Source organism: Muntiacus reevesi, chromosome 10 (assembly GCF_963930625.1).
Source record: "Muntiacus reevesi chromosome 10, mMunRee1.1, whole genome shotgun sequence".
Lineage (NCBI taxonomy): Eukaryota > Metazoa > Chordata > Mammalia > Artiodactyla > Cervidae > Muntiacus > Muntiacus reevesi.
The window spans coordinates 50,807,013-50,832,796 of record NC_089258.1 but is presented as its reverse complement, the minus strand read 5'-3'; the positions used below and the strand labels follow the sequence as shown (position 1 = coordinate 50,832,796).

At 43.0% G+C, this 25,784-nt stretch overlaps 1 protein-coding gene and 1 long non-coding RNA gene across 2 annotated transcripts; one reads left to right on the top strand and one right to left on the bottom strand.

Moving 5' to 3' along the window:
- Positions 1 to 11,692: 11,692 nt before the first annotated feature.
- On the bottom strand, positions 11,693 to 13,743 carry LOC136176300 (uncharacterized). Its single transcript, XR_010664569.1, has 3 exons — positions 13,632 to 13,743; positions 11,981 to 12,073; positions 11,693 to 11,712 (listed from the first exon to the last, which is right to left on the bottom strand). It is a non-coding gene; the product is annotated as an uncharacterized lncRNA (long non-coding RNA).
- A 317-nt stretch (positions 13,744 to 14,060) lies between these two features.
- Positions 14,061 to 25,072, top strand: AGA (aspartylglucosaminidase). The gene is made up of 9 exons (XM_065947215.1): positions 14,061 to 14,357; positions 16,171 to 16,324; positions 17,547 to 17,659; positions 18,564 to 18,676; positions 20,134 to 20,248; positions 20,874 to 20,949; positions 21,763 to 21,870; positions 22,601 to 22,734; positions 24,056 to 25,072. The coding sequence occupies exons 1-9, from the start codon at positions 14,066 to 14,068 to the stop codon at positions 24,154 to 24,156; spliced, it is 1,206 nt and encodes a 401-aa protein (XP_065803287.1). The 5' UTR covers positions 14,061 to 14,065; the 3' UTR covers positions 24,157 to 25,072.
- Positions 25,073 to 25,784: the final 712 nt, after the last annotated feature.

The following is a 25,784-nucleotide window of genomic DNA, read 5'->3' as shown; positions in this document are numbered from 1 at the left end:
CACTGCCTGTCCCATTCTCCAGCTTTCAGACAAGAGATTGTGGGACTGCTCAGCCCCCACAGCCTCATGAGACAATTCCTCTAATAAATCTCCTCTTATATCTACCTATTTTTATAGATGCTATTGACTCTGCTTCTCTGAGGAACCCTGATACACATGCATCGGAAGTTCGAATTACTGTGCTTATCTGTGTTTTGGTTACTCATGTAATCCCCATATAAGAGTTTCTCTAAACACTCTGAAAAGATAATAAAGAAGTGTCTTTACTGAATAATTTCTCTGCACATATACTCACTTTTTGTGTATTTAAATTAGCAATTGTAACTCGCAAAAGAAGTTTCCAGCTAGGGGTAAAAGGTTAGCTTTTCCAATCAGAAATCACAGAACAAAGTAAATTAATTTTAAGGAAAAAGAAAACTATTTTATTTCAATCTCAGTCTGCATACTTGACAACTAACATACACTAATATATAGCATAACTCTATTCTCAGTAATTAATATATCCCAGGGCTGTTTGCTTAAGATAAAATTCCATATAGAGCATTCACTAAGTGAAACATTGTAATAAGTTATAAGAAAAGTCAGCTCATTTGAAGACATTAAAACGTAATAAAGAGTAAGTCCATAGTTCCATATCCTTATGAAACAGGAAGGGTGCAGGGCACAACCTTTGAAAGAATGACACAGCCTGAGGACCTGACATAAGCTGATTGGAACCAAACAGATCCAAGTTGACTTCCACTAGAACTTGAGCCTCAGCCTTCTCTCCTAACATTTCAGTACACCTAATGCCACACCCATGGTCGCCAGGACAGTTCCAAGGCCAAAAGTGGGCTGTGGCCCAATTCTGGGAGATCCCTGCCCCTTCCCCAAGATAGCTGGACTACTACTCCACGCGTTAGCCTACGAAATAATCTATCCCGATAAAAACTGACCACCTCACACCCTGGGGTCACTCTCACTTCCTTAGGTGGTCAGCACTCTGTGGAGTGTGTTTCTCTCTAAATAAAAGTCCACTTCTTACCTATCACTTTGTCTCTCATTGAATTTTTTTTTTTTTTGCAATGACACATCAAGCACTTGAGTCTCTCTAAGTCCTGAGACCAGGTGTGTGATCTCAGTGAAAAGACGGTGGGTTCAAGTCCAAATCTGAGGTGCGTGGTTTCAGTTACACAACAGAAATGACCGAAAATGCTGAAACGTCAAGTCTAATTTTTCAAGGTCTTTTTCTTCCCGAGGACGCCATGATTAATCACATGTGTAAAAAGTTAAGGCAGCATTTTCAGATCCTTCCCTTGAAAACATTTGGTACTGAGGGAGAGGCGAGTCTGCTGTCTCACATACCTGAGGACAGAATGATTCTGGAAATCAGGCTAATTACCACGTTTGCTGTCTGAGTCTTTATGAAGTACCTGACTTTTCCTCTCAGAGTGATGAGGGAAGCCAGGCAGCTATACTGCAAGTTGCCCTTGTACAAAAATAATCTGCAGAAGGACCGAAAAGCTTCATTCTCTTTAGCTATTTTGTTTCACACAAAGAAAACAAAATGACCGAACAATTCTCTGTTTGGTTTTATATTTGGCAAATGCTGTCATTGAAAGTATAGAACCAATCAATGACACCTCTGGTGGAAATTTATTTCTGAGGAATGTCCCTGAGGAGTGATTTCTGAGGAATAATATGCAGCCTTCAATTGACTTTATCACAGCTGGACATGGAGTGAAATGCCCGGCTGGAATTTAACCACCCAGAACCACGCGCCAGATGGCTCATCGGCACCTCAGCCCAGCAGCTGGGCCCTGATGTGCACAGCTGGTCTTCACGTTGGAACGACAGCATTTAAATGATAGTGTTATGTAATGCTGAAAAATGTGCTTGGGTGGCTCAGGTCTTGGAAAGGAGATTGCACAGTTGTTCTCAGAAGTAAACGCACGGCCTCGATGGCCGATTCCCACATTCCTCCTATTTCTGCTGATGGTCTTGGCTGCAGATAAGAGTTACTGCCACGTGGAACTCGTCCAGTGCCATTGGCATCGTGCTTTATCTGCCATCATGACTCTCCTGGGTACACACCAGGATAGATTTTCTTTCCCATAAAAATAAGTGCAACATAGTTTCCATTTTGAAGCTGGAGACTTTTAAGATTTTGTGATAATTAATAGATATTGCATTCTGCCCAGACGGTGGAATTCAGAGGTACTCAGGAGAAAGCAGCTGCTATAGAAATTCTTCAACAGTTTGGGGATGCTATTATTCATTTCCCAATAGAGTCACAAATACCACCTGATCAAAAAACATAACAAAATTCATACCAAAATTCAGCACTTAAAAAAAAAAAAAACTATGAAGGCAACTCTCAAAGAAAATATATTTGGATACATTTCAGGCCCAAATGAAAAATTTGACATATTTCAAATGAGAGATGGATGAACAAATGTACAGGGTTTTGACTAATAAAATATATAGTGGCGAGTTTTCTATTTTCATGCTTTTTACAGAGGTTCCCCATGCTGCTGCTCAGACTTTGATGAATGTGCACATTACCCCCAAGGGCTCAAAGAAAACTCACCCTTAATATATGTCCAAAGTCATCATGGATATAAGGGGGAAAAACATTCTGTTTAGTAGTGAGGAGACCTAGATATAGCATCTTGCTGCTATTCTTAGTAACAGTGAGTTTGGGTGTGTCAATGACCTGCTAAAAACTCCAATCCCTCCACCTGCACAATGGAGCCACGGATGAGCTAACGTGCGTGCAACTGTCTATAAATCGCTGTGAAAAATGGAAGGCGACGTGACCAACGCTGCTGTGTCTCCCCAGGGGACTCCACCCTCAGGACGCCTTTCCTGGGACAGGGTTCTGAGTAAACTGCAAGACAGAATGCAGGAGGGACAAACCGAGGTCTGATGAGCACGTTCAGAAAAAACCAAGGCAGAGTCAGAGGACAGTCCTTCCCCACCAAGCAGACGGTCTTCTCCCCGCCAGACCCAGGACTGGCCCGCTCCCCGGGTCAGGAACACAGGGCGCAGGGCAGGGTGGCGAGCCGTCCTTGCGGGCAGCTTCGGCCCCAGACGTCACGGGGAGTCCGCCTGGGGTCATCCTGCCTGACTTATCACACAGAGCCCAGACGGAAAGGCCAAGGGCTCACCGGCCTGGACGCGAGGAGCAGTCGCAACAGGAGGGAGCCTCTCCCTGCCTTTCCGAGCGGACTCCCCTCTGAGAAAAGGCGCTGCAATCAGCAGGCGAGTCCCCTGAACAAAGGGCCTGGAGGAAGCGCCTCCCTGAAGCCTGGCAAGCGCTCCTGTGAGCGCCCCGCCGAGGCCGCTGCTGGAAACGCAGTCTCTGCCCTCAAACGCAGAAACCAGTCAGGGCAGGGAGCTACTGAAATCAACGCCAAGGTCACTCCGTTCCCAAAGCCGAAAATATATAGTCTTTGTCCCACGTCTCGTCCTGAGCTGTGTCTGCTCACGTTGTCACCTACACCTGGGCCTCTTACACCCCGCGTCCTAGCCATCGGCGAGTCTACAGGCCTTTCCTTTAAAACCCAGCGAGAATCTCGCCACCTCCCATCACCGGCAACAGAAGCGTCCCCCGCAGGCAGCCCCATCCCGCCGCCTCACCTTCCTCCCCGGTTCCCTAATATCCAACGTATGTCAGAGGTTTAGAGCAGTTCCATCAGGGTAGGAATTTCTCTGATTTGGTCACCGCTGTATCTATACCACATAAAAATATCCCTGACACATAACGAGCAACCAATACTTTCGATAAGAAGGGAAGGAGGAGGAGAGAGGAACAGGAGAGAAGATGGAGGGAAGGAATGAAGGAAAGAAGGGAGGGTGGGAAGAAGGTGGAGGAGGGAGGGCCAGAGAGAAAGAAGAGGTCAGGGATGAAGAAAAGCAAATGGCTCCTGCGGTTTCTAAGGCGAAGTCCAGTCCACACGGCAAGATGCCTCCTCCTCAATTTGAGGGTGGCCTCTGAAGCCTAGGATGCAGCAGTCCTCATACGTGAAGAGGGCTGTTGCTGTTTATCACAGCCTCCCCGCTCTCCAGCTCGCTATTCACCCGGTCTGTTGACTCTTCATTAAACACACACACACACACAGCATTCAGTCTGGATGTTGCCGTTATCAGCAATACCAACACATTTCCCGTCAACCGAGTACAGGATGATTCTCACTTTTTACATTATAAGTCAGGTCATTTAAAATGATACTGCAGGAAAGCAAAGACGGTGATTATCTAGGATTCGGCAACACCAGGCAACCTGATGTCAAATGGGGATCTGCCTTCCTGCTCTACCATCTGTCCTGTTCAGTTACCGCCCACCTTTATGAATACTTGAAATAATGAATCTTCTAAAATCCCTCACCAGTTTCTAGTCACCATTTCAAACTCGCTATAATCTTGGCAGGTGATTTTTATGACTCCCAGAGAAGATCAAGATTATCAGGTACAAAGTCCCCTGTTTTCCTTTAATCTCTTATTCTCAAAAATAATCATCTTTCTATCGCAGAGGGAGAATGGCCCCGTTCCTTTCAACCTGAGCACCAGAGTCGTCATTCTGATTTTGAATCAGGTTCTTCTGATCCCTGAGATCTAAATAAGACGGGCTCAGACTCCAAGTTTACTCTCTGATGAAGTCCAAAATCTTTCAAAAAGACTGAAGAAACTTACGAAAGTCTTAAGTTCTCAAGGTTCCCTCAGTTACCTGACCTCTTCCTGTACGTGTTCTTCTTATTATGTACTACACGGACACAGAAGTGGCATCCAGATCCTTCCTTAAAAAGAAGGAAAGAAAAAGAAAATGTTGTGAGTATGGAATGAAGGTTTTTACTGAAAAGGCCAAGTGACACCACTCTGACCAATGATAATGAAGTGGTTTTCTTCTGGGTGTGTCTGGGAATGCTTTTGCTTTCCTGATACAAAGGCAAAGACAGTGTGCCTAATACCACCAGATGTTTCTTCCACCCCATTGTTTGAATGCAGATGCAGTATCTGGAGCAACAGTAGCTCTCTTGTGACTGTAAGATAAGTAAAGTATAAGTGAAGTCGCTCAGTCATGTCCAACTCTTTGCGACCCCATGGACTGTAGCTCACCAGGCTCCTCCACCCATGAGATTTTCCAGGCAGGAGTACTGGAGTGGGTTGCCATTACCTTCTCCAGAGGATCTTTCTCACCCAGGAATCGAACCCAAATCTCCCACATTATAAGCAGATGCTTTACCATTTTCCAGCTACTGAGCCAAGGCCAGCACCTTTTTACTTCTTGTTTTGTGCAACAAAGTAAATTCCTTTTGCTTTAAACCTTCACTGAGTTTTCTGTTATTTGATACTGAGAGCACTTAAAGCCAATACAAAATTTCAAAATCACACTCATCATAACCCTAAACCTGTGAAATTCAAACAGTTTAAAGATGTGTGACCTAAATGTTTACTGTTAAGGCTGCCTGGTAATTAGGGCACCTAAACTCCTGAATGCCATCAGGGCCTTGGGATGTAATCAAAATTATCCAGTTCACAGCATGGTGATAAAAGAGATGAGAAAATGATAAAGATGGTAGGTGAGTAGAAAAGCCCTTTCCTCAGAATGAGAGCTCATTTCCTCTAGCCAACTGACTCTGAATCTGCCCTGAATTTGGAGAGGGGCCTAAACTCTAAATCTGTCCTGACTCTTCAGAAACCCATTAATAATAGATGCTGCCCACCCACCTGAGCCATGCAAGGGCCCTGCATTCCTGGTGTTAACCTTCACCCATGAGCTAGCATGATACTATCTTAATTGCTACAGTCTATCATATAAATTCAATGTACTACCTGACAGGTTAATCCTGAAGAATGATTTATATACAAACACCTATTAGGTTGAGCTTCCCTGATAGCTCAGTTGGTAAAGAATCCACCTGCAGTGCAGGAGACCCCGGTTCGATTCCTGGGTCAGAAAGATCCACTGGAGAAGGAATAGGCTGCCCTCTCCAGTATTCTTGGGCTTCCCTGATGGTTCAGCTGGTAAAGAATCTGCCCACAATGTGGGAGACTTGGGTTTGATCCCTGGGTTGGGAAGATCCCCTGGAGAAGGCAATGGCTAGCAACTCCAGTATTCCAGCCTGGAGAATTCCATGGACTATATAGTCCATGGAGTCCCAAAGAGTCAGACACGGCTGAGTGACTTTCACTCTCACCTATTAGGTTGGCCAAAAAGTTTGTTCAGGGTTAACTTCTTGGCCAAATAGTAAAAGACAGTAGAAAACAGTAAATTTCTGTTTAGACAGAGATGAATGTCATACCTCCAGTAAAAATTATGTTGTATGAATGGCTAAGGGTTTTCTGGGGTGCTCAAAATATTCTGTTTGTTGGCTTATTCATGTCAATGTATGACAAAACCCACTGAAATATTGTGAAGTAATTAGCCTCCAACTAATAAAAAAAATTTTTTTTAAATATTCTGTTTGTTGACATGGGTGGTGATTACATGGGTGTTCACTTTATGCAAAATTCTTTGTATCTTTTTGCTTTATGTCCTTTTCTATATTTTCATTATATTTCACAATAAAGAAGACTAAAATGGTGTAAAGAATATTAGTGACATGCAAAGAGGCTAAAGGTATCTTTAAAAGGTAGGTTATACACCAGTGTGTGTGCTGTCAAGATTTTTCACCAAACAGATATGTACCAAAATGTTAATGCCTTATCTTCAATAAGGGTTAGAGTAGCGATAACTGACAGACTGTAGACCACATGTGTTTCTAAAAAATGAACACTAAATCACATGTATAATAACCCTTCCTTTTCAAAGTTTATATGAACCACTGGGAAAGAACAGATCATTTGGACACATTTGTTCATATTAGAATATTTTTCCACTTAAATCATGATCATTGGATGAGCATTATTTTAAATGGTGAGCATAATCCTGTGATTCACTGAGGCTTTTTTTACGATTTTGCTTTTATTGTCAAATTTCTTCATTAAAACCAGTTGTGACACCAGTCAGTGGTGTCAGGTGATGTTTAAACTAATAGGAAGATACTGCGAAGTTTGCTCTGCTGTGCCCTCCTTTATTACTGTAAAGAATCACATTCGTGAAGACATTACAACATTGTAAAGAACTGTCATAAAAGTAGATTTCACCATGAGAGTCATCTATATCCTTATGATAACTTTATTGTATTCATATAATTTACCTTGAAATCACTTAATAGGGCCACCTTCTACTACACAATCTTGGTCCTGGAAGTCACCAAGATGATTTTTAAAGGTCAAAAAGTTTTAAAAAAAAAAGTTCAGGATTTGAATCTCCTATGATTTGACAAATGGGTTCAAGGGCGTGAGCCAGAAAAAATATTTCAGAAAGGGAGAATTCTTTGTTTTCTCATTTAGAAAATAATAAGACAACACATTTCTATATAATGACTCTAATTACACCTAGAATATTCAATCAGGTAGAACCATCAAGTGTCCCAGGATGAGCGTAAAATTGGACAGAAATGAGAAACGCGGTACCACAATGTTCTAACATTAGCAACCGTCATTACTTACGGTCTGCAAAACTGACAAGAGCATATGCCAATCAAATAAGTAACCTGTATTTAAATAACCCAGGTAGTAGTTCAGTGGTGAGCTTTTGAAAAAATAAATTATTACTTCAATGCCAAGTCACGCTTACAGCTTTGAACAAGTAGCAAAACACGAGCATGTTTCTCAAATGGATTTCACAGCATCAGTGCAAAAGCCGGAGGGGATGGCTTAGTTTTTTAAGCCTCAGATTTGAAATACCCAGACTCCCTGCAACTACAGCATTAAATCCTCTGTGGAACCACAGCTTCAAATGCTATCAGGAGAGACTCAACTCTTCATCCTTCTGAGACTGATAAGTTGAAAGCCATGAAGTTTAGAGGAAAAGAGGGGAGCCTACAGCCACCTGCGCCCCTCCTCACCCAACACAGGAAGGCTCTATTAGTAACAACACTTAAGTTTCCATTTGGAAAGGCTGGAGGATGCTGCTTTTAAAACATTCCAGAAATTTCACAACCCTGCCATGGATCATCTTTTTAAGCATTTAAACCAAATTTTAGAGAATGGAAAACATTCTTTTTAATTCTCATTTAAGACAGTCGAGAAAATCAAAGTGCTTACTTTACAAAATGCCTTATAGGTATCCAGCCAACTCTTTATTAGTCCTATAGAAAATTCTGAATGGCAAAATTTCTTTTTGCTGCTTTGTGTATTTCTGGGCTGCCTCCTCGCTGACATCAATTGCTTGGCAAATGCCAATTAAACAACTGAATTCTCGTAGTACTTTACCATTCTCTCACATCTCCTAACTTATTCCCTAAACTTTCTAAGATAAACACTCTTTTTTCTCCATCAGACAGATGAAAAGTGTGCCAAGGGAAGATTATGTGAATTTATCATGCCGATAGGTTGTTGTCCCATATTTTAAAAGGGGCTTCCCTGGTTGCTCAGTGGTAAAGAATCTGCCTGTCAATGCAGGAGACGAGGGTTCGACCCCTGGGTCTGAAAGATACCCCTGAAGGAAGAAAATGGCAACCCACTCCAGTATTCTTCCCTGGGAAATCCTACAGACAGATGAGCCTAGTAGGCTATAGTTCATGGAGGTTGCAAAAGAGTCAGACATAACTGATCAACTAAACAACAACAATGTTTTAAAATCCAGAACTTGAGAACCCTCCCACGGTATTGCTAGTCACAGTAAGTTCCATTTAGGAAAGCAAGCTTTTGACCAAAGAAAATTGTGTAATGCATTCTAAATTTAAATAAAAATAACATATAACTGTCTTGACTTATCATAGTATTACATAAGGAGATGTGGGTTTGATTCCTGGGTCAGGAAGATTCCCTGGAGGAGGAAATGGCAACCCACTCTAGTATTCTTGGCTGGAGAATTCCATGGACAGAGGGGCCTGGTGGGCTACAGTCCATGGGGTCGCAAAGAGCTGGCCATGACTGAAGCGACTGCGCATGCACAATGAAGTCCAGTTCTTTTAGACAGAAGAACTAGAGATAGCTATACAGGGCAGTGGGCAGAGATCAGTTTTCTCATGTACCGCATCATGCAACTTTTTATTTTCCTGAAGGCTTGGCCTGGCCCCCAAGGGTATATCAAGAACACTAAGGCTCAATACAGGTGCTAACGAAAACTAATTGAAAAGACAGTGCACATTTTCCTTGCTTTCTCAACCTGTTTCACCTCTTCTAAATTTCAGCTGGCATTAATTTATCCTGATTACCCCAACACAAATGACTCATTCCTCCTCCAAAAACCCTGAGCAGAAATTTGTAATACTTCTCTCCAATTACACCTAACTTTTTAATAGCATTTCTTTATCTTAGAATAATTCTTCCAGGCTATCTTAGGCTGTTTAAACTATACTTAAATTCCTAGCAGTAAGAGCCGTGAAGTTTCTGTAAACCTTACAACTCCTACCAAGTTAATCTTTTAAAAGTCTGCACACAAAAAAATAAATAAATAAAATAAAAAAATTAAAAAAAATAAAAGTCTGCACAGATTTATAGACACTTCTCTGTATCATCTGGTGACATGGTTTCCCTTCACCATCAGGCAGGCATTCCAGTCCCTGAAGTTTCATGCTCTGCCATCTCCCCAGACAATTGAGCTAAACAAACAAGCCATGCATGTGGTTGAAAACAAGAGGACAGCCCCCAAAACGGAATCACTAAGCTCCACATTATCAAACCAAGACTGACAAGAATAGTTCTGATTCTTCCAGAAATGGAAAGGTTACCCAGTCAGTCAGGAACCATCTGATCAGTACTAGTTAGGTAATCTGCTCATGAAGCCCTCTGTCCTCCCCTAAAGCAAGGGTCTCCAAGCTGTGAGTCACCAACTGGTATCTCCTGCCAGATCAGCGGTGGCATTAGATTAGAAATAAACTGCACAGTAAATATAATGCACTTGAGTCATCCCGAAACCACCCCCACCCCCAGTCTGTGGAAAGATTGTCTTGCACAAAAATGGTCCCTGCTGCCCTAAAGGAAAGTAATTTTGAACCAACCAATCTGCCTTTTTTTTTTTTGGCGGGAGGGGGGTTGCTGGTGTAACCACCTTGTTTGCATTCCCTTCTGCCTGTGAAATTCTCTCATTTTGTACAGCTCCTTCGAGCTGCTACTTTCTAGATTGGCTACTTCCTGATTCAAATTGATTTTTGCTCAAGTAAATAAATTAATACGACTGTTTATCCTATAACAGTGCCAGCGTCAGAAGAGAGAGTGAAATAAACCCCCACCCTCCACACACAATGGCAAAGAGCAAGCAAACGCAGGTACCTGCTGAGCCCCAAGCTCACAGTTTCTTGCCGGCTCTGGAGGTCGTGGGTGAGTCCCCCCGCAACCTCGTCTGAGCTTTCAGACTTCAACTGAGCATTCCTTTGTCTGTGCTGGGTCCTGAAACTGGCTGGAGTCCGGCAGGGTCTGGCACAGAAGCCAGGTTGGGTCTGGGGTGGACAGGGACTGCTGTGAGCTCGACCCGGCTCTGCCTGGCACCGCAGGTGAATCAAGTTTTGAACAGGTAGGCTCTACTCACAAAGGTAACCTGAACTAGAGAGGCCACAGTAGAGGGCTTTTCACCTCCACTCAGGAGGTACCCTAGAGAAAAGGGGTCTCAGTTAAGACTCATCAGAAAGAGTAGAGGGAACATTATCTTTCCTCCTCTAAGTCTCTGGGGACCTGGATGAGACCCACTGGGACACCCCACCTGCTCCAGGGCCTGCAGCCAGAATCCTGGGGAAACTGGCGAAGCCAGCAAAAGGTGGGGGTTTTTCCCAAAGTCAGCTCTCCCAGACCTCTACTGTGGGGCTTGCCCAAGAGGAAGGAACAGTTTCCAAATCCACCTTGGCAGGAAAAAAACATTTGTGAGAATTAGATCTTCGGGTTGTGACTTGTGACTTAGATTTTTAGATGCTCCCTGGTGGTGACTCTCTCCCAGGGACAGCTCTGCCTGCTGGTCTGTCTCGTTTGTGGACTGAGAACTTAGCCTGACAGTTCTCGGGTTGGAAGTCTGCACACACAGCCTGGAAGACACGTGGGTTGCAACCCACTGAGACTGCCAGATCTCAGGAGAACTCCGAGTCTTTCCTTTGTCCGTCCTGCAGGTGGTGCCAGATCTTGGGGGAGTAGGATCTTTTGTCCCTCCTAGGGGAGTGCCCCTTGCATCCAGTGAAAGTTGCTCAGTCGTGTCTGACTCTTTGCAACCCCACGGACAATACAGTCCATGGAATTCTCCAGGCAAGAATACTGGAGTGGGTAGCCTTTCCCTTCTCCAGGAGATCGTCCCAAACCAGGGATCGAACCCAGGTCTCCCGCATTGCGGGCAGATTCTTTACCAGCTGAGCCACAAGAGAAGTCCTTGCATCCACAGGGTTGTTTAATACAGTCAGGAATATTTACTGTCTGTCCCAGCTGAAACCTGACAAAGTATTTGAGAGGACTTTTTAAAACTTATATTAAAGTAGCTCTACTGTCAGAAGTTGGCCAAATTGAAAGCTGATTTTAAGAGGCTGAGATCTATATTTTTTTAGGTTTGGGCCTCTAAACTAAAAATAAAACTGTACCCAGAAGGAAAGAAACAACATTATGAAGCCTTTGTGGAAGGAAATACTAAAACACTCCAAAGACACAGAACTCTAAATCTGAAACAATGAAATCTGATATTTACCTTAGTGGAAGATCTTCTCCCTGGCATAAAGAAACAAATTGAGGATAAGTGGTTGGATGGGTGGGTCAGTCTCTTAATATTCAGGTTGCAGTACAATTATTTGAGGAATTAAAAACATTTTACTTGTATTACAAATAGAGTCTTTACAAGAACAGAAATTTGGCTCTAGAAACAATTCACAGCACACTCATTCCTTTGCTTTTTTCCTTTTTCTCTTTTTAACCAATCCCCAAACCTCCCCAATTCATCTCAAAATGCTTTCAGATTTTGTAAATTATTTGGACTTACAAACAGGAGTTCTTCTTGGTGGAACTTGCACTCTTTCCCTGTCTTTTGAGTTGTAACTGTTCTACGTGGTCTTCTCTAGAAACCAAGGTAATTCTTATCAGAAGGAGAGAGAGACAGGGAGAGAAAAGGTTATTTTGCAATCTAGGCCTATGAAGAGTCTCTTTAATAAATATTAGCAAAAAGCTAGAAAACTAAGATCATGGCATTTGGTCCCATCATGGCAAATAGATGGGGATACAGTGGCTTTCTTTATTTTTCTGGGCTCCAAAATCACTGCAGATGGTGATTGCAGCCATGAAATTAAAAGACGCTTACTCCTTGGAAGGAAAGTTATGACCAATCTAGACAGCATATTAAAAAAGCAGAGAGGCATTACTTTGCCAACAAAGGTCTGTCTAGTCAAGGCTATGGTTTTTCTAGTGGTCACGTATGGATGTGAGAATTGGACTATAAAGAAAGCTGAGCGGTGAAAAAATGATGCTTTTGAACTGTGGTGTAGGAGAAGACTCTTGAGAGTCCCTTGGACTGCAAGGAGATCCAACCATTCCATCCTGAAGGAAATCAGTCCTGGGTATTCACTGGAAGGACTGATGCTGAAGTTGAAACTCCAATGCTTTGGCTACCTGATGGGAAGAGCTGACTCATTTGAAAAGACCCTGATGCTGGGGAAGACTGAAGGCAGGAGAAGAAGGGGACAACAGAGGATGAGATGGCTGGATGGCATAACCGACTCGATGGACATGGGTCTGGGTGGATTCTGGGAGTTGCTGATGGACAGGGAGGCCTGGCGTGATGTGGTTCATGGGGTCACAAAGAGTTGGACATGACTGAGCAACTGAACTGAACTGATCTGAAGACGTAACCTTAACTTGTTCCATCTGCCAGAAACACAATGATCTTTTATAAGCTAGTGAGTTTTGCATTATCATACCTGTCTCATGGCTAAAATTTTAAAACAAAAGCTATAAAAATTCTGTTTGCATCTGTCTGTACGTTTATAGTATCTATGTGTGTTATAGTTGTATGATTTTTTAAGCTTCCCAGTAGTATTGGCACTATTAATTTGTAAATTTGCTCTATTTTAATTGGGTTAAAGGCAAACAGTAAATAAAGTATACTCACAGAAATATAGAAACTAACTAACCAGTTTTTCAAGTTCATATGATCTAGGATAATCTTCATAAATAAAACCTAATTTAAGTTTGTTTACTTAATTAGAACAGGTCAATCTTTGAAGCTATTAGCATTAAACAAGAGTATTTTTAATTCTACCTCGGTTTACAAAGTCAAAGAAGCTCCTTCCCTCAGGTGCAGAATTTGTCAGCAAGAAACATAACTTGAAATGATTAGTTGTTTAATGTTTCATGAAATTTCCAAAAGCAAATCTAAATCTAATTGCTAAGAACAAGTAAATTAGATACACATAAATAGAAGGTTTTAAATGAACGCTCAAGAATTGTTTTACAGTATGTCTACTTAGAAATAGTTCCCAGAATTATAATGCGCTTCAGTTCATCTTTCAACAAGGTAAAGTCTCCATTTTGCCTGTATTCAAACATTTATTAAGCACTTAATGTTGCCAGGCACAAGTAAAACACATTCAGAAAAGAACAGAGGTAGCTTCTCGCCCTAGAGGAACAACAGAGCACACCTCAGCGAGCTGTAGAGATAGTTGTTAATTTCTGCTTCTCCAGTTTCTCCCATTTCTTTCAGCTCAGGGATTTATAACCAGAGGACGTCCTACAAAAACCGCAGCGGAGAGACGACTGCAGGTAGGGTGGGAGAAATCTAAAATAAACCTGGTTTATAGCCGAGCCGCCCCTAACACTCAATAGCCATCCTCGTGTCTGCGTTTAGGAACCGCAGCGAGCACACTGTAAATTTCACAAATTGACCAACTTCAACTAATGAAATCAAGTTTAAAAGCTCCCAGAATCGTGTAAGCCAAAGCCGAACAATGTCATACTAATTTTTGGCTGAATAGTTTCCCAAAAAAAGAAAAAAAAAAAGGAAAAAAAAAGAAAAAATAGACCTCAGAAGGACGCTAGCACCAACCCACAGCACTGTGGTGACCGGAAAACTCCCATGGGGCCGCGGAAACCACGGCTCGCGAGATTGAGGATCTGGGCCCGCGCCCCAGGGGAGTGGGGGGCGGGGCGATGGGCGGGGCGCCGGGACCACGAGTTCCGGGTTCACGGGCCGCGGGTCCGCGGCTGCCGTGACCTTTGGCGGAGGTCTGGGCGCGCAGCTATGGTGCGGAAGCCGGGTCTCCTCCTGCCGTTGCTGCTGCTGCTGCTCGGCCCAGCCCCGGCGCGCAGCTTCGGGCAGCTGCCCTTGATTCTCAACACTTGGCCTTTCAGGAATGCAACCGTGGCAGGTGCGGGGCCAAGCCGGGGGCTGCGCTGCGCGAGCTCGCGGGGCGGGCGGGTCACCGCTGACCCGAGGCCGGGAGCAGGGGCCTGGGAGCCGGGAGCCGGCCGACCTTCCGCAGCCGCCCCTCAGGCTTCTCCCGCACCACCAGCGCCGCGGTGTCTCCCGCGCCGCACCCTCCTCCCCGCCACAGCTGCATTTTAGGTCTTCAGCGGCGGGGTGACTCCTGTTCGGACGCCAGTCACTATTTTCCACCCTGACCTACGGCACTTAAGGCTTCTGCTCAGACTTCAGGGGCCCCTGCCCCTTCTTTTGCCTTTTATTGTCTTTTCGAGGCTTGTGTCTCCGGTCTTCCCCACCACCTCTGCTTTCTAACCCCCTGACATATCCGCAGTAACTCTCTACTTAAGCTTGGCAAATGACCAAGTTCCCAAATAAAACATCGTCTGTTCAGCTTTACTTTCTGTGCTACGTGCTGACATGCCGTATTTGTCACCAGAAATATGGGGTTCCAGTCTTGGTTATACATTATCATCATCCTCAGAGCTTCTCAAAAAATACACGTACCTGGGCCCCACTTCTAGGTTTTCATTCCACTGCTTGAACCGAAACTTTTTTTTCCCCAAGCTGCTTAAGTGATGTTGATTTGCAGCCAGCTGAGACTGAGAACGACTAAACTAATACATCACCTCCTCTAGGAAACCTGCGTTCGTATAGCACCCTCAGACCCAGTCTGATTCAGGTGTCTGTCTTATGTGCTTTGGTAACATCCTGTACATATCATGGTTCTGTCATTTTCTTACTGTGTTCCATTCATTTCAACTCGTACTGCCCCAGGAGTTTCTTCTTCTCCTCTCCCCGATTAGAAGCTACTAATAGAATTTTCTGGTGCTGAACTGGCTTTAGCATTTGATGGTGTTAAGTTTGTATGTTACAGGCAGTGCGTATGATTCAGAGAATGCGTAAACAGGCTGCAAGAAATTCTCAGTGACAAGGAGACAGAAAAGAAAGTTCAGAGCCCCAGGCAGGAGACAGTTCTCTATGTTGCCTGAATTCAAGGGGGAAACTTCTCTAAATGTACTTTGAATCCTGTTCTTTCAATACTAATACTTAAATTATTTACAAATAGTAGCACCAACCCGTCAAGGAATTCTGTTTTTATTAGTAAAGAAATTGACTACTGAAGACCTTTTTTCTGCCTCCCTTTTTCCGTGTGTGGAGCTCTGGAGAACATAGTTTAGTGTTAAAAGCATGGCCACGGGAGCCAAAATAAGATTTTTTCTACATCATCAGATTATTTAAAATAGACCTAATATTTTAAATAAAAATATACCTACTGAAGTAGCCTCTATCACAGCGAGTGTCCATAACAGTACCATAACAGCAGATAATTCCAATGTGGGCTCAGGTGGATTAATTCATTAATTCAAGTACTTTGTAATTAGTATCCCCATTTTAAATATCAGGAAACCGATCCGGAAAGGTTAAGTTGTTAGCTCAGGGTCACACAGCCCAGAATTATATAAGTATTCTTTTTTCACACATGTAGTAGAAATGGGTACTAGTAAGTGAAAAAACCCTCACTTTGCATCAATAGCTGAAGCCTTTGGATTCTTCATGGTAAGAACTGTCTTATATAATTTTGTCTTTATCATTCTAACTTCTTTGTAGCACTTGATAAACAAAAATTTCAACTTAACTGGAGTAAATGTGCAAACAATTTTTAAAATAGGCGTTTTCGTGCCATTTTTGGTCTGTTGCCTTTGGCACGGAAAAGGAAATCGGTATCTACACAAGCACTGTTGGGATTTGATCCCCAGCGTGGAAGACGTTGGCGGCCGGAGGGTCGGCCCTGGACGCGGTTGAGAGCGGCTGCGCCACCTGCGAGCAGCAGCAGTGCGACGGCAGCGTGGGCTTCGGGGGCAGCCCGGACGAGTCGGCGGAGACCACGCTGGACGCCATGATCATGGACGGGTAGGGGCGCCCGCACGGCCCCGTGCGCTCTGCGGCCTTGCTGCAGGCGGAGTCATGTGTGCAGTTGGTCAGTCTTCTACCCCGGAGAAGGCAGTGGCACCCCACTCCAGTGCTCTTGCCTGGAAAATCCCATGGACGATGAGCCTGGTGGGCTGCAGTCCATGGGGTCGCACAGAGTCGGACACGACTGAAGCGACTTAGCAGCAGCAGCAGCAGTCTTATACCCAGAGCAAGATGCACAAATATATACGGTGTTTATTCTTTTTTTAGTTTTTTTATTGGCGTGTCGTTGATGTGCAGAGTAGTGTTAATTTAGGTGTGCCGCAGAGCGAGTCAGTTACACATGTTCCTTTGTATTCTTTTCCCATTTAGGCCATTGCTGACTAGGAGTAGAGTTCTCTGTGCTAGACAGGAGGCCCTTGCTGTTTATTTTATATCTAGTAGCGTGTGTATGTCAGTCTCCCAATTTATCCCTTCCCCACAATGTATAAGTTTTGATATATTTTGATGTAACCTCTACTCAATATCTTGTAGTAACCTATAATGGAAAAGAATCCAAATCACTTTGCTGTACACCTAATGCAACACTGTAAATACACTACACCTCAATTTAAAAAGTTTTTGAAAAGAAAAATCATTATCATAAGAGAAATATCACATGGAGGTAGGTGGTCTCCTTAGAGTAGAGAGAACCTTAACGTACAAAAACGTGTACCTGGGAAACCATTGTTTACCTGCCAGCCACGAACCCTGTGGTTTGCCTCACCTGAAGACTTAAAGGCCTTTTCAAAAGCCAGAGTGGTGGAAAACTGAGAAGCCCAGTGCTCTGGGAGTATATGGCTAGTTGATTTTCTGTTTTTTTTTCCTTAAATGTCTGAATGTGGGAATTTGTATGAACTTTTGAACATGTTGTCGCTTCTATGGTAAGACAGTGGAGTTTAATCCTACAAAACACTATGAAAGTGAAAGAAGGAAAGTGAAGTCACTCAGTTGTGTCCGACTCTTTGCAACCCCATTGAGTGTAGCCTACCAGGCTTCTCCATCCATGGGATTTTGCAGGCCAGAGTACTAGAGCGGGGTGCCATTGCCTTCTCCAGGGGATCTTCCGGACCCGGGGGGTTGAACTCCAGTCTCCCAAATTATAGGCAGACGCTTTGAAGTAAAAAAACTTGTGAACATATAAAATTACCTGAATTAATCTTACCTCGCTTGTTTCTGGCAGCACTACCATGAACGTGGGAGCAGTGGGAGATCTCAGACGAATTAAAAACGCCATTGGCGTGGCACGCAAAGTTCTGGAACACACGACACACACGCTGTTAGCAGGAGAGGCGGGTATGTGTCAGCTGTGCTCCGTTACATTGTCTCTTGGCTCTAGTCTTGACTGTGAAAAAAGGGCTCAGTATAAAACAGTGCCTAAAAGCAGACCTAAGTTCAAAGTCCAGCTGTTTTACATAACATCTATTTAACTTCAGATAAGTTACTTCTAAATCGTGCTTTCTTCATCTTTAATGGAGGATTTTTTAGAAATTTATTATCAATAAATGAGTAATTACTGGAGGGGAACAAGGGTTCAGCACCATTCCCCTTCTTGTGTTACGTTTTTATGGGTATAAGACCTGAGAGACATAATGACAGAAGGTGGGAGCAGGAGTTTTGATCCAACAGTGGTACTTCTCTGAACACCTTCCTCGGTAAATACTAAAAATCGTACCATGATCTGTAATAAAAAATCACATTTGCTGCACCGTTTAATGATGTAGTGAACAACTCCAGGAGGCATCCTTCAGTTTTGCCGACGTCCAGAATGGAAAGCTACCCGACAAAGCCAGGAGCTGCTACTCCTTCGTGGAATCAGTGGTGCCTTTGTTGGGTGTCTCAGCATTTCTTTACACGCCAGGCACTGCACCCCAGTTAGAGCCACAGAGTCACTGTTGTTCCAGGGTGACCCTTTTTTTTTGTAAAGCAGAAGGAGCGAGATCTGTAGGGAAAGGGGAACTGTCCTCACACACATCACCAGGGTGTCAGTAGAGGAGCGTCAGGAAGGACGTAGGAAGTGGAGACCTGGAAACCCGTGCCTACAGCACTCCTCGCGTCTGAGTCCTCCCTCTGCTGTCTGTTTCCCCCCTGGATTGTTGTGCTCCACGAGGGAGACAGCTGACCCACAGCACTTCCTGTACATACATTTTATTTAAAAGAAGACATTTAACTCATTTACATTTTTGTTCCCAATCTCCAGCCACCAAGTTTGCCGAAAGCATGGGCTTTGTCAATGAGGATTTATCCACCAACGTTTCTCAGGCTCTTCATTCAGACTGGCTTGCTCGGAATTGCCAACCAAATTACTGGAAGGTATGTATGCATGATTTTTTAAAGTAAGTTATTTGAAAATATTGAGTGACAGTACTTCCGCTCTCGGTCATCCACCTGTTGCCTGCAGTGTGAGTTAGCACCCCTGGTTGCTCATTGGAACCAAAGACTGGAGCCAGCTCTGGGCACAGGTGGTCTCGAAAGCTCGCTAGCCGCATGCAATCCACATCCCCATTGCGGAGCTCCTGGCCCCTGGCAGTGGCTTCAGACTTAAAAGGTTTCTGGCGTAAGGAGGTGCCTCACTGCAGCCGCTCTCTGTTTCTTTGTAGCAAAAGGTTCCATGTGTTAAAAACCCAAAGTTTGGAAACCATTCATCTAAAGTATTTCTTAACAGTTTATCTATGTGAAGTATATGCTATATTTTGCCCTTATTCACCTTGAAGATTTATACTATTAGGTGTCTGTTACTAGAAAGATAATTTGTCTTTAAATCAGTGAGAAAGCAAAGAAAGTGTTAATCCTCGGTCATGTCCGACTCCTAGTGACCCCATGGATTGTAGCCCGCCGGGCTCCTCGTCCATGCGGTTTTCCAGGTGGAGTGGGGAGCCATTCCCTTCTGTAGGGGATCTTCCCAACCTAGTGATTGAATCTGGGTCTCCTGCGTTGCAGGTGGATTGTTTATGATCTGAACCACCAGGACGTCAGCCTAAATCGGATTTTCTTTCCCAGTATAATCCTTCTCTGGAGTACCTTGATCTCTCGTCCGCTTCTTCACCAAATCCTAATTACCTTTGAGTAACCAGGGAGTCTCTTGAAAGAGGCCACTTCTTGACACCAGGTCATGGGAGGCACCCTGTGCACAAATGGATAAGACATGAGTTGTAGGCTTCTTGCTTTAATATTAATCCAGGTCCACAAGCTGAATTTATGAATTTGGATTATTTTCTTGAGCCCCTAAGATTCGTAAAAGAATCTGAGAGTACAACTTAGAATATGCTCACATGAACCTAGCTTTGAAAATTGGAAGGTTTTCAAATAGATTTTGCTTTAAATCTCAGAACAACTCTTCTTTGGCCAGGGAACAGATTCTAAAATTGAAAAAAACCAGGTTGTATATCTGATTTCTTTGAATCCAAAAAAAAAAAAAAAAAGAAAATCTAATCTTAAATATCATATCTAATCTAAAAAAGAAAATCTTTGTTTATATTTGCCATTGTGCTGAGAAATTTTTGCATACACAGAGAAAAAATGGGGATCTTTTCCAGATATTATAGCTGTCTAGTCCATATTGGGTGATTCGGAGATTTGACTAGGTATTTAGCAAAATTACATCCATCTGTTCACATAAGACTTAGCTAACCTTTGGCTTTTAATTCTTAACCTTTCAGTTACCAGATGTCCTTTTGGTTTCTTGCTAATGTTTAGTGATTGTACATAACCACTTGCTGATTTCTAAAATCACCCTTTCTAAAGAAATAAAACTTAAATATTATTTACAGAATGTTATACCAGATTCTTCAAAATACTGTGGACCCTACAAACCACCTGCTATCTTAAAACGAGATGGTATCACCTACGAAGATACAGCACACGGTTACAGTCATGATACTATTGGTAATTTGTCTTATCTACAGTTTTTATGGTTATAGTCAGTTATTTTTAATTGGTTCCTTGTAGTTTTAAATTTCTTTATTCTTGTTCATGAACCAGGTGATTTTGATTAATTGCAAATTAAGGGAAAAAGTACATATACACATATGCATACACACACATTCTTTTCATATCATCTGTATACATTTTGGTCAGTTACCTTATACAAAAATCTAATGATCATTCACTTGATGATTTTTAAATCTTTGTTTGATATTAAGTGCTTTAATAATTTTATGTTTACCACATTCAAATGATCTTTCCAGTCATTTCCGGTAATGTTGGAAGTTTCCATTAGTCTCCAGCAGTGATTCTCTTTGGCATAACCGTTGAAGAGACACTGAAAACTGAGCAGTCTGAAGTGAGGAAATGGGATGCCTACAAAATGATGCCTTGAAACTAGGCCATTAAAACACACAGATTATATACCACTGGTGTAATTTTCAGAATCCCCAAGATAGCTGCTGTTTTCTACCTGAAATTAATGGAAGAGGATGTTTATATTGCCAATTGCTCAATTATTTGGTTTTATTTGAGGTACACTGTAGAGGTGATACCTACAAAGATATATTCTTTTTTAAATTTCTAGGCATGATCGTCATCCATACGATGGGAAATATTGCTGCTGGTACATCTACAAATGGTATAAAATTCAAAATACCTGGGTTAGTGTTTTAAAAGAACAGATCTCGAAAATATGTATTGAGTGTCAGCCAATATGTCCTAGGTGCCTTGGGGGATGAAGAGTGTTAACAGCACAGCCCTGCCCTCACAGCTGAGTTTACTGTGAAAGAAGATACATGAGTAGCTGCTAAGTGCAAAGGAAAAGGGGTCTCAGCCAGGGCTGCAGAGTTCAGGGGTGATAAGATTATGCCGGGATAGTCCGGGAGGCCAGAGAGAGAGGCCGGGCACTGACCCCGAGCCTGAGCCAGGGAACGGGGACGTCCAGGCCAAGGCCCGAGCTGACCCGAGCCAGTACACGTCCGGGTGCAGGGCTCAGGATGGCCGAAGCAAAACTGCACATCGGTCAAGTGCAGGGAAGGAAGACCAGAGCCAGACTTCAAGCGGTCTTTAAAGATTCCTGGGCTTCTATTTCAAAGTAGCAGAGAAGCATGGAAGGTTTATTGTTAACGCAAGGAAAAGCTTGCTGAAATGCTGGCATGTGAGCGGGAAAGCAGGAACAGATTGTAGGTGAGGAGAAGCAGTTGGGACCTGTTGAGACGACGCAGGGTGGTGGTGGTGGGACAGGCGCCGTGACCCTGTGCGGGCCCCCTCCGTGTGCGGGCTGCTGTCTGATCCCCGTGTAAGGAGTGCCGGGTTGTCAAAACCCAAGTGGAAAAACTAAGGAAAATCTTGCTTATCTGTATTCCGATGAAGAATTTACTTGAAGTGGTAGTCAGTGACTAAGCAGAAACATCTAAGAGAGTTTTTCGCACTTGCCTTCCCACCCTGAATGACCATGCTGTGCCCTCCCAAAGCCGAATAGGAGACTCGCCGATACCGGGGTCTGGGGCCTACGCCGACGATATGGTGGGCGCCGCGGCAGCCACGGGCGACGGGGACATCCTGATGCGCTTCGTCCCAAGGTGCGTCCTCCTCCGTCCGTGACTGCAGAGAGTCGGGCGGCGATGCCATCGGTCAGCATAGGACCCAATCGTCTCCGCCACGTGACCCGAACCTGTGTGTGGCAGAACCTTTTAGAGACCCTGCTTACCAACTCTTCACACTATCACTTACAGTCGTAATCATTCAGATGAAGCATAATCACAAATGAAGCAGTCATAGCCCTCTGAAATGGAATAATACCTCTCACTGCGCTACATGGTTGAGAATACTTAGGATCTGTTTAAATAGTGTAAGGCCACTGAGAAAACGTGAAAACTGACCACAAAAGTAGAAAATGGGGTCACTACGTACCATTATTGACAGAAAGATAACCCTCACACTTAGGTGTTTTGTTCATGCCTAGTGTTCCTCCCCATTGACAGTAGCCTTGTTTCTTATTTAAAGAAACTATACTCTATACTTTCTGGCTTTAGGCTGTTATTACTAAATAACAGCTATTCAGCCAAAGCCAAATACATTACTTCTTATCTGAAATGAGTGGGTGGGTGAGCTGAAAAGACAGAAATGGTATCAAGATTACTTCCTTTTCTGTGGATATTGCCACAGAAGTTAGGGGCCTCTGTTCACCTGTCTGCACTGTATTATATCAAATGTGACAATTTTGTTGGTTTTACACATGGAAACTCAAGTAATCAAACTGTGGAGTTTGTTTTTTCTGTGATACTAAAGTTTTGCCTCTGTTTAAATCAGCTATCAAGCTGTAGAATATATGAGAAGAGGAGAAAATCCAACCACAGCATGCGAAAAAGTGATCTCAAGAATCCAGAAGTATTTTCCCAACTTCTTTGGGGCTGTGATATGTGCCAACGTGACCGGAAGTTATGGTGGGTTTGATTTGAAATTCATATTTGTGTGGACCTGCAAATGTTGATGAGGACAGAGACTTTTAAATGCTGTGAGGAATTTTAGTCCTCTGCAGCAGAAACCGGGCCATGCTGAGTAGATGTTCACTGCTGATGAGTCAAGACCCCCAAAGGGTTAAAAATGCACCTGTTGACTGGTAGTGGTTAGGATCCAGTCTTTGGCTTTTAGCTCTTAGCCTTGACATCTGTCCAAAGGAAAGTTTAGCTTCAGCTCAAGTGCATGCTGAGATGGGCTAATCTAGTCAAATGCCTTTATTTGTTAGAAGTAGGTAGGGATAAATGATCTTCCCCGCTTCTTTTCCGTTCATTATTTAAAGGCCTCAGTCATTTAGATCTCAGAGTTCCAAGGTACAAAATGTATTACCAATTAGTAAACTAAAGGCAATAGCAGAATTATTTTTGCATTGTGTTTGAGGCATATCGTTTGCTTCATTTACTTTCCATGTGAACCTATCAGTTTCAAAGCACTTCAAGATCAACCACGGCCGCTCCTCATTAGTGAGATTTCAGATGGGGAAGATACACGGCCTACTGATCAATACAACTTATTAGGTTAGACTGCTTATTATTGTGCTTTGATCTCTTACTTCCCACAGTTCAGTATTTGAAAACTTGGTGGAGGAATTCCTTATGCTTTTTTAAGTACTAAAATGCAAAAGTCAATATAAGTTATGGGGGAAAAGGCTTTATGTCTAAAATAAGTCCATTTCATCGATTCCCTCTTAGGAAATAAGCCTTAGAAAGCTCAAAGTTGCATTTAACAGGATGTAAAAATGATAATTATATAATTGTAGATGAATTTAAAATTGACCAGCTTCTTATGCTGAAAGTTGTGGCATTAAAAGGATGCCCTCCAGGTGTCTGAGCCAGGGAAGAAGTCACTGTTGTCTGACAGAGACCATCTTGACAAACTAGCCTCCCCACCCACGGGCATAGAAGAGTAGAAATGAACAGGGAGCCTGGGGAGGGGAGGATTATGGATGGATACAGGGAATGGACCAGTGGCTAGGAAATGTACCTGAAAATTTTCTTCTGCTAAAAAAGGGTATGAAAACTTTAAAATAATGAGAGCAATGACCGTGTATGTATAGGAGCAAAACCTCAGCCTACATTGTGAGGTCTCGTGGGCGGTCAGCAGATGGGCACTAGGGTGGACATGCACACTGCTATGGCCTGCCTGGACAGCAGGTCCACTGTGGCCAGTGTCCGGAGTGGTGTCTACTGGTTGTAAATATGTGCATTCTACATTTAACCAAACGTCTTTCTCTCTTCTTGGCCCCAGGTGCTGCTTGCAATAAACTTTCAACATTTACTCAGTTTCATTTCATGGTTTATAACCCTCTGAAAAGTGAGCCAACTGAGGAAAAAGTAGACTGCATCTAATCCATCTTTTCTGTCAGCATCTATATTTAAAGAAGAAACAGAAGCTGAAAAGGCTACTCACTGTCATCGAATAATGTGCCTCGTGTATTCTAAACTCTGTAAAATAAGCACAAAAATAAAGTTTATGCTGAAACAGCATTTTCACTTTCTATATGTTAAAAAATTTTTTGTTTTTACTTAAACTTTATATACCCCTGAAAATGAATATGTATGTGTGTATTTTGTATATGTTTAATTTTAAGTGATCTCTGGATTTCTGCTCAGTGTTTCAAGAAATTCCTACTTTGGGGATTTATTTCCATAGTAATATAGTAAAGGCACAAAACGTAATCTCTATTTGGATACTTAAATAGGGAGAGCAGCCAAGATATTTAGACCCAAAGGAAAAGTAAATGATGAGTCCCACCATGATATGCTCTTAATTGAATTTTGGTACCTTTCCAATAGTATGTCTCTTAATGACTTATTATCAGTTGTACATAATATGGCCTTCTAGCCTGAAGAGGAAAGAATGCTGTTAATATTAAAGGCGCATTGTGTTTTGCACGTATTAGGAAATGTGGGCATCTTCCGGGGAGCAGCTCTGTTGGTTCTCTTGTACTTTTTCCTCTAATGGAGCTCTCAACCTGTGAAGGTTTGTTAGCCACAAAAATCTCTAAACTTTCAGCTACAAGTATTTAGTACTGATAATTTTGTCTGCAAGTTGATTTAGGGAACTTGATCTGTACTGTGGTTTTATGACTGTCCTGTGCAGAGGCTAGCAATGAGTCAGTGGCTCTTGTCCGCCCTGTTTCCTGGGCGCTCGGTCAGCAGTCTGGACAGCCCTCCTGAAGTGTGCATGTGTGTGCTCATTATCATTTCTGCCGTCATGACCTTGTACACCAGGAGTCATTAATAAAGCTGTATGTACAACATTGTCCCCACCTTCAGTGTATCTGCTCTGTCTTTTTCCTACACTCATCTTAATATTTCATGGTCTCTGTAAGTTAGGGCTGGAAAGCTGTAGTTGTGAGAATGCTCTCAGGCCACCTGTGCTCAGACCTCACCACGTATCATGACTGGGGTGCCTCCTCACGGACGCCCTCCTCTCTGGCCCATCTAGTTGGTCTTCACAAAGAGGTACGTGAAAGCTGGACTCAGCAGCTGCTGATGGAGGCCTGAAAACCAGTAAGGAAATAATCCTGCAGCCTCACACCCAGAGCAGCAAGGAAAATCTTACTTTTGTGAGTTCCCATGAGGTGTGATGACTTGCTGAAATCTCATACTGGGCCTTGGAACAGGGAGAAAGAAGCCAGATTGAAACTCAGAGTATATTTATTTATATCAAGGTGAAATGTCTGTGTTTCTTGTTTGCCGTCTGTTAATATGTTAGGCAACCATGTACCACCGGAAAAATAAATTTGAAAATCTTCACAGCCTGTCACTCCCTAGCAGATTAGTTGATCCTGATTTACTCTTGTAGAACTCTGACCTGAAGTTGTTAGACATGTACATGTACACTATATGCACATAAAAAGGGGTCTATTTCTAATACCAGCATTCAAATGATTCCCTTTGGTTTCAAAAGGCAAATAATAAGCATAAGACATTTTTAGTTGAGATATCATACATAGACTGTAACATACTTT

Excerpts from the sequence above, each read along its gene's own strand:
- AGA (XM_065947215.1), top strand. The coding sequence starts at position 14,066 with ATGGGGCCGCGGAAACCACGGCTCGCGAGATTGAGGATCTGGGCCCGC. Across the intron at positions 17,660-18,563 it reads GCTGTTAGCAGGAGAGGCGG|CCACCAAGTTTGCCGAAAGC; the intron begins GTATGTGTCAGC and ends CCCAATCTCCAG. Across the intron at positions 20,249-20,873 it reads TTACAGTCATGATACTATTG|GCATGATCGTCATCCATACG; the intron begins GTAATTTGTCTT and ends TTAAATTTCTAG.